At 36.2% G+C, this 9466-nt stretch overlaps 1 protein-coding gene across 1 annotated transcript; it reads right to left on the reverse strand.

Moving 5' to 3' along the window:
- Nucleotides 1–3559: 3559 nt before the first annotated feature.
- LOC104449448 (gibberellin 20 oxidase 2) lies at nucleotides 3560–6306 on the reverse strand (the record flags this gene model as incomplete). Its single annotated transcript, XM_010063608.3, has 3 exons — nucleotides 3560–4033; nucleotides 5192–5513; nucleotides 5831–6306. Coding segments are annotated over 3 exons (1074 nt in total), but the record flags the coding sequence as incomplete, so codon positions are not given.
- Between the last annotated feature and the right edge of the window lie 3160 nt (nucleotides 6307–9466).

Here is a 9466-nt window from a genome sequence, read left to right on the forward strand (position 1 = left end):
TCGTGATTGCATTTAGACCAATGTGAAGTATTTTTGTTCGTGATTCATCCACAATTCAATGTTCATTCCCGAGGTTAATTGTTGACTACGCATCAGAAACAGGTAAGTCGTTTGTTGCCGACTTGAATTCCAACACATCTTGTTCTAGCAATTTGAAAGAATCGAGAACATGAGATTGCTCATGAAAAAGGAAGGAGTCAGAAATTTTTGGTGTTTCATCGGAGTCTTTAAGATCGTTAGGTTTTACAGGTGAAAAGGTGAGAAGAGAGACAACAGTAGAATCCATAACTAATTTGTTAGATGCGGAGCATTTCTAGGGCAAGGGGTGATTATATATACGCTCAAGACAAACTATATGGTTCATAAAAAAACTACTGTGATGTCGAGTTCTCTTAGATTGATTTGAAAATGTTACATCGTAATTTCATCTTACTTAGCATCATTAGAATTTCTAAGTGGGCACGAACTAGTTTTGAAATGGAACAATTCACGTGTTGTAACGGAACATATAAAATCGCTAAGATCAAAACTAGACGTGATGTATATTTATGTCTTAACCTATTTATAAAAGTTAACTCTTAATGCCATCAGTGTACAAAATAGAAGTCTAAATTTTATCCTACTGTGCAAGAACCTCAATAAGGCAAATGGTCATGTTCTTCTTTTTAAGGTTGATGGTTAATAGTCACTATAAACCAGATCCAAGCATTTATATTTGCAGCCTCTTCATAATGCTAAGGATCAACAAAGGATTTTTCACTAAGAAAAAGAAAAAACAGAGGAAAAACATATAATCCTTCACAATTTTTGTTGGTTCACTAATCAATCCACATTTCGTAAGATATTTAATCAATACTTTGTGGTAAAACACTTCCTAAATTTAAATTCCCACGATATTTTCGCAAGGATGGACTGTAAGCCAATTTTTTTTAGCATATTCGGTTGGAAAGGGGAGAATAACGGAGAAGAAAAAATAACGAGAACATAATAAAAGAAAATATCAACAACTGAGGGGACGAAACACTTAAGTTCCATATTGAAGGAACTAAAGCATTTTGATTATGTCTCGACTCTTTCATCATAACATCTAGCTTTATATAGATCTTTATTATGATGAATTCATATGAAGTGGTATTGAAAAAAATTAAAATAGAATTGTCAATATACATGAGATAATTTAGGAAAAAATACATAAATGGTCCATCAACTTTGGCTCAATGTGCAATGTTGTCTTTGAAATTTTAATTTATTTAATATGATTCCTGAACTTTAACTTAATATGCAATATCTTCCAAAAATGTTAATTTGTTCAATATGATTTGTAAATTTTTAGTAAATATTCAATCTAATCCTTGAATTATTTAGTTCACAGACTAAATTGAACATGTATTAAAATTTTATAAACTACATTGAACAAATTAAAAATTCATTGACAATATTGTCCATTGAACCAATGAAATGTGTCATTTTTCCTAGAATCTAAGACAATATAAGGTTAAGTGGTTATTTTATTTAAACGTGAAAAATGCAATTTGGACTTGCGTCTTTTGACTTAAACAAGATTGTTTTGTTGTTACTTCTAAATTTCTACGTAGGTTTGCAAAAAATTAATCGTTCGAGTAATGATTATTGTTATCCGTTTGAAACTAGAAAAAAGCACAAACTTAATATGTGCAAAGAAAAAAGAAATAAACAAAAAATTGCATAAAAGTGTAAAATATTTTGATTATGTGTTTCCTGAAAGAAAGCGCGTCCTTTAATTGATTTAAGATTTTTTTTTTACTTTATTAATTTACATCTTTGCCGATTGAATACAACAAATAAATGCAATTCATCTTAAGTAAATCGACATAGATTTTTATGGAAATTTTCCATTGCAAACTTGTTCTTGAAACATTGAGGTATTTTATCTTTGTCAAAATACGAATACCTTGTGTTTTCAATTAATGTTATATAGTAGGTAACCATTTTCCATGATTTATTGTTTTAGTGGAAAGTTCTATTCAGAACTCAACTCCTATCAAATCTCATCATTTCTTAATTGAATTAAGAAGAGTAATGCTGAATGGACAAATCACGATATACAAATCGATATGGTAGAATCTCATGGGTCTTGAGGAGGTCTCACTCTTTCAAATGTCCAATTCCAACTTGTCACATCGATTTGCAAACTAATTCCATGAGTCAATCTTAGTATAAAATCGGAAGCAAGAAAAAGGTTTAGCTGAATAAAAACAATTACCAAATAAAAATTTCCTTTATTGATGTCTATGTGTGGGTAAAAGCAGCGCAGGGGAAAATCCGACAGAACCCAAATGTCGCCATTATTACTGTCCTTGCCCACGGCCGATTAAATCATGGAAAAAAGTTAGTGTCCACCAGCAAAAGTTCCAATTTTTTTCCACAGATAGAGGATGACTAGGTATTATTCTCGATTATCCTGATTTGATCAAGAATCACCAAATTGGTGGACCGTGTATGGAACGTATAGATAAGGGATAATTTACTTTAGGTTATAAAAATGTTAACATTATTTCTTACTTTAACTATGATTAGGCTCCAATCCCCCATTACAGTTAGTGACATAAGCTTGATCCATGCATATTAGTCAAGTAAAAATTTAAGATCATCCTCAAAATAAACATTACAGTGATTGGAACGATTAAATTATTAGTGAGGCACTAAAGTGAGATTAGTGATTTGATAAACGAGGAGATATCCAATTGAGATTATTGTAGTGTTGACGATTTTGTATCTGCAATTTTTAAAGTTATATCGAGCCTTCCATAGGGGACAAAAATCTCTAGTTGTCTTTTTCTGTCGCTCCTAATTACACTTTTGATCACATCTAATCATGTACACGTGTTGGTTTCTCATGGACCCCTACCACCTAGTCCCTTAGGAACCCATCTCCCTCGTCGCTCCTTTGCAGAAGCCAAAGGACAACCCTCGTGTTTGGATAGAGCACACCCACCAGGGGTTTGTTTTTTTCGAAATAGAGATATACCTGTGGCTTTGCTCCTTTACCATGTATAGAGTACGACTTGTCAGTAGAATGTGCATCTCCTGGTCCACTTACCAATTCGAGATGAATCAAAGCACCAAGAGTTGTCCCAGCCGAGAGAGAGAGAGAGGGAGAGGGAATCTTATGCTTCATTATGACACGTGATTTGAAGACGGGTACCCTAATCCCGTCAACCGTTAATATACGTTTTGTGACGCGAAAACAATAGAATTTTTGAGAAAAAAATGATTGGATTCATTATATCCTTAAGACAATATTATCGACTTCACAAGAATGTCATCAATTAAATCGATTAGACATTTTAAATTCTCAAAAATAAAGACTTCATTTTTCATATTACATATTCACTTTAGGAAAATAGATTAGCCAATCTCTTCATGTCGACAATTTAATTATGTATATCAAGATGTTTTCCCGCAATTTAGGAATTCATATTTTATTTCCAACATGTTGGCAAATGTTCTTTGAAGGGTATGATTATAAACATATTTTGTGCGTCCAAAAGTTTAAACTATATCAAAAGCGGACTCATAATTTACATTAAGCACATAACAAAACATCGGGCTCATCCACTGTAGGTTCTAGAAGACTAGTCATCATCAACATAGGACGAATTCCTATGGTAAAGGGAAGAGGATAATTTGATACGACTTTATTTGGTGTTGAAGAGTGGACTAGATTGACTCGTGCTCTTTGCAGATCAAGGTGGGTGATGTAGATGCTAGCAGTGACTCAACTGTAGAGAGTGCGGTCTTGAAGAGAGAGAAGCCACTCAGTGAACTTGGGCAAGGTGGACTGATCGGCCCTGTAGTGCCTCTGGGTGAACCGGAGCAGATCCGACCAGGTGAAATCCGGGTACTTCCTCGACCCTCCGGGGGCGAGCTTGGGCGCCGGCGCAACTACCTTGTCTTCCCGAGGGCACAGGAAAAAAGCCAATGACCGCCTCTCGCTATGCCGGTTCACCACCGCTCTGTGGAGGCAGCTCTTGTATACCCCGTTTGTCAATGCCTGCACGCGCGCACAAAGAACAAAAACCCCAACCCTGGTTAGAGTATATGTCCTGTATATTACCGCGGTAACACACATGCGTACAAACGCATGCCCGAAGGACACGCTTACGCAATGTTAGGACCAGGGTACATATATTAGCAGTCCATGCATGTGCTTCAATGCTTGTCCCTCCGGGATACCGCCGGAGGTTCAGCAAAATGGAATTCCCACGTTCCCATTTCTCAGGAATGCAATATCTTTTTGGTGAATGTCATGGACACTAACTACATATTTTCGTGGAATTTTTTGGGCTAATTGCTATCTTTTTAAATTAATATCTACCCACTTGGTTAGAGGTGGAGGGTAGAGGACCTATATAATCTTTTGGAGAAAACATTTTTTTGCTAAGTACTTTTTACGTCTTTTTTCGATCGAGATTCAAGCATTCAACTTTGTAAATGGCATGCAAGGATTCGGTTTGATCCACTTTTTACACATTGAAATGGGACTTACCCCCCATTTTTCACAAGGAGCACAATGAAGATTCTCAAAAGTAGAGGGTGCTTATCGAATTCTATTAAGAAAGCTGTAAACCTTCCCTGTAATGTCAGTACCGGTACGGTATTACAAGTGTGCATTAAACAAGAGGATACCTTGAAAAACTACCCTAACAGAAGTCTAAATAAACTTCTTAAATGCCAAAAACTTGCACTTTTCATGAATTTAAATTGCTTAAATAGGAGAGTCGACTCGAACTTGACGGAACTTAAAGAGTGATTCATTCACGAGGTGATTGGCTCTCAATAATTACATGTTCAGGAAGAGTTTCACCTGTCACTAAATAATGTATTTTTGAGTAAAAAGTCTTATTATGTTAATTCTGTGTTTTTTCATAAGAGAAGGGGAAAAAAAACTTATTGCAATTAGAAAAGTGAGTACATGATGGACTTGCATGGTTTGGAATAGATGATATTCTCAAGTACATAGTGTCATTGTCAACAAATGAAAACAATGATTAAAATAATAATACTTGTCATTTAGCCCTTGAAATTCCATGTCATAAATTGGAAAAGGAAGCCACTTCGTCATTATGCTCACCTTTGTTGGGATAATTTTAATTCGTAGCAAATCGACACGAGCAATTCAATGTTTGCCCTTGTAGAAAATAACACATACCACGAAAGTATCACCGATGTTGACCACAAGGGCATGAGGGCGAGGTCGAACTTTGTACCACTTGTCGTTGACGAACACTTCGAGACCTCCAACTTGATCTTGGTGGAGTATGGTGAGGGCTGTTGGATCACAATGGGGACCAGTTCCGAGAACAAGGCTTGGCTCTTGGCAAGGAGGGTAGGAGTTGCACCTCATTATGGAGCATCCATCTTCGAAGAATTCTCTATAATAAGACCTATCAAGTCCCAAGCTTATGGCCAATAGCTCCGTGATCGAAAGTGCCAATTTCTTCATCTCTTCACAATATTTCTGGTATACCTTTCTGTAAGAATCGAATGGAGAATAAATAAAGGGCGCTACTCTTTCTTTTTACAGATTCGCAAGCGGATCTAAAATTGTATCATAACCATCACTAAATATTTTGTTAAATTTACATTGTTTATAAAATAAATAAATAAATAACCTTTATAATAGTAGCGCCATAGAACCAAAAATGTTGATTTCCATTTGTCATTATTATTTTTAAGGATATTTATGAAGAAGAATCGATATTTTTGTAAATTGAATGTGTAACATTTCAGGGAAATTGTTAGTGTAAAATCGCAAAAATAAACTGACATGAAAAGTGATCTTGCTTACCCTGCTGGTTCAAAATCCATCCCCAAGGTGGACTTAAAGAAGCCAACCACTGAATCTGGTGAGTTCTCATGGTAGCCAAAAGAGAAGGTTTCCTTCCATGGCAATTTCGACGAGAACCGAGCATTATGAGCTATGGAATGACCCCACAGAGAGTTCGGCTTCCTTTGAGCACTGAGTTTGTTGCTGAGTGTCATCTTGAAGAAGGCGTCGATACGATCATGAGCATCATGAATGAGACTCAGGTCAACTCCGTGGTTGATCACTTGGAAAAGCCCATGGCTCAAGCAAGCTGCTCTCACATTATCAACAGCACGACGTGTTTCTTCTTGATCATCACCAAGAAGAAAGCTTTTGAGATCAATCAAGGGCTCTTCTTGCTCGCCGCAAGAGAGAATCGCATCTTGTGCTGGCCATTTGAATGAAGCGGGAACATGAGATTGCTTATCACAGAGGAAAGAGTCGGAAACTTTTGGGGTTCATCATAGCCTTTGAGATCCTTTCGTTTTACAGGTGACAAGGTAAGAAGAGAGGCAGCAGTGGAATCCATTATTAATTCGTGAGGTGCGCAGCATTTCTAGGGCAAAAGATCCTTATATAGTGGTTTCTGCTAGTAGTTTGTGAAGATACTAGACAGACCATAGCTTCACGTGGTATAATGATTAAAAAAAAATAGACTTGCTAAGACTAAAACTAGGCGTTATATGAATATATTTCTTAACCTATTGATGAAAAGTAAACCTTTTAAGCCATCAGCGTACGAAATAAAAGTCCAAACTTTATCCTGATGCACGAGAACCTCAAATGCAATACACAAGGCAGATGGTCACGTTCTTTTTTGCTTTACAGGTGGACGGTTTAGTCATTTTAAACCAGACCAAAGCATTTTGTTTTCATCCTCTTCACAATGCTATCGCCTATTTATTAGGTGATAAGGCAAAAAACTTGTCATTTGAAAAGAGAGGAACTTGAAAGATACAAAATGCACCATTAAGACCACATATAAATACTAAACACCACGTTAGTTATGATACTCAATATTCTTCTTTTGGAAAATTTATTTTTGCCCCTCTCAACTTTGTTATTCAATATCAAAATTCCATTGCAATTCTTTCTCTAAGTTGGATTTAGTATGTAGCAGCTATGCTGCCGCTTAATTATGATTAGTATATTTCGAAAGTGATATTAATGATATTAATGAACTCAGGTGATGGTCCAACAAATTTTTTTTCAAAAAAAAAAAGACTCAGGTGACTGTAGAACGCCTAACCACAAGTCCTAGTGCTCTTTCTTGTTTCTGTCTCTTTTCTCTCTCTTTCTACACAGTCCTCGCTACTTTGAACACCGTTCAAGCTAGCTTGAACGTCTGGCTCCATTAACGACATCGAAGCTCAATTTGCCTGCTTTTAATCGTTCGCACACAGCTCCGTCGAACAGCTTGACGCTGCTGCCGCCACCACTCTCTCTCTCTCTCTCTCTCTCTCTCTCTCTCTCTCTCTCAAGTAGTTTTCACTTTGCATCCGTGAACGAAAACTGCATGAATTATCGGTGGCCCAATTTTTAGGAAGAGCCTTTTTAACGTCGCTTTCACAGTCCACCATGGTGTCTCACCCGATGGGGACCGGAGGATTGTCCTGTTTGAAATTATACATGGGTAGGTGGCCCTTGCACTCTTAAGCTGTGAGGATAGAATTATTTTGCAGGGACTGATTTGGTTTGACACCATTTTTATAAATATTACATTATATTTACGAGGAAATTATCTAACAAGTTCTAATCATACTATATGAATATTAATTCAGTCCTAAATAGCCCAATTTTGCTAATTTAATTCTTAACTTTTCCACGAAATTCTAGTATAGTCTTTCCATCCATTTTTTGCCTAAAATTACTAACATAGCGATGCATCACGTGAAATAGCCAGCAATCACGTCAACGATATCTAACGAAAATTGGTTGAAATAACTACATTGAAATTTCGCGAAAAAGTTTAAGACTAAATTAGCAAAATTAAAAATTTAAGATTTAATTAGCATATATACAATAGGTTTAGGGTTAATCATGTCATATTTCTCAATTATGGGCACAAGGCTAGGCCTATTTTGTTCATCGCTCCACATGGTAAAGAGCAAGTAAATAACTTTCAATCTTTGTATATGGTCTAAGAATAAAACACAAAAATATATAAAAGGGAAGGCATAAGGATAGGAAAAAGATTTGAACACAAGACTAGCTCATTTGTATGTGTGTGTGTGTGTATATATATATGTATATTTTATACCAATCCATGGTGAGGATATACTTAGGTATTCCATACAATTGTGATCTAAGATCACTATCAGAAGTTGACATCGATAAAATCAATCAAAGATATTTCATGATATGAGGAGATTGCACGTTTCTCTCACATTAATTTATCATTTAACCATTGGGGACTTGTTTTCTTCATAATCATGATATATTCCTTGAGATCAAATATTTCGACTCCTTTTGAGATAGTCAATTACTTAGACTAATAAGACAACAATGTAATGGCAAAGATTAGAGACCAGGGAAAAATAAAATTAAATAGTAATTGATAATAACAATTCATCAAAATCGATTGGTTTCTCCAAGATTGTATATTTATAAAAATTTCAGTGCAGCAACATATTAGAATTCGAATATTTCACTACAATTTTGGAACGCAAATTGATAATCCTTCACCTTGCCAGCGATGAACTCAAAAAATGATAATTTGACTCAATCAACTATCAGAGACTTCTATGCTTCTTCAAAGATTTGAGCTGCTCATAATGACATACAACTAAACTACAAAACGTAAAGCAAAAATCTACGAAGCTATATTGAAAGAAATAAAAGAAAGCACAAAGTCACCCCACCACCCTATTCCGCGGGCGACAATGCAGGCTTTACGGTCGGGGCGAATGCATCATGCCAGTCATTCTTGAGAGCTACAACGACAAGTTCACGTGGGTTTTGCTTATCTTGCTTCGTGGCAGTGCCAGGAGAATATTCATGGTACACTTACGGACTTCGTCGCCCTACCTGTCTCCCCGTATTAGATCGAGAAGTAGACATGAAAGCCGACTGGTCATTATCAATTATCTTTCCTTTTCGTGTTCCTGTGCTAATTAGGACGAAACCCTGTGGTCGCTTAAATTCATGGAAGACATAAGTGTCAGACGATCCGACCCGACATCTTTTAATGGTCAAAGTCGGACTCTAATAATTGGGCGGTGACATATAAGTAGGTTGGATTAGGTTTAGGTGGGCCACAAATCCACCCAATTAACTTGCAGTAATTCCCCAATGACCATCCTTCTTGATTGAAAAGGGAGAGGTGTAGTTCGATTTCCCACCTTCGCCAGAGGCCAAGTGAGTATGCGTGAATGAGGAAGTACGGTTTCGTACCATGTGCATAGTACATAACACACAAATTAGCTTGTAAAATAGATATATGATAGGAGTCGAGCCAAAAGAAAAAAACTTATATTAGTTCATTTGTTTATGACCATACTCAATTCAACCCAAATCCACCCACATAACCCATCCAAAAAACAAAGGAAAATGACCAATAAATCTCAAAGATTAAAAAAACAAAACAAAACAAAAACAAAAAATAAAAGAAATTTTCAA

The sequence above is a fragment of the Eucalyptus grandis genome, chromosome 6 (assembly GCF_016545825.1).
Source record: "Eucalyptus grandis isolate ANBG69807.140 chromosome 6, ASM1654582v1, whole genome shotgun sequence".
Lineage (NCBI taxonomy): Eukaryota > Viridiplantae > Streptophyta > Magnoliopsida > Myrtales > Myrtaceae > Eucalyptus > Eucalyptus grandis.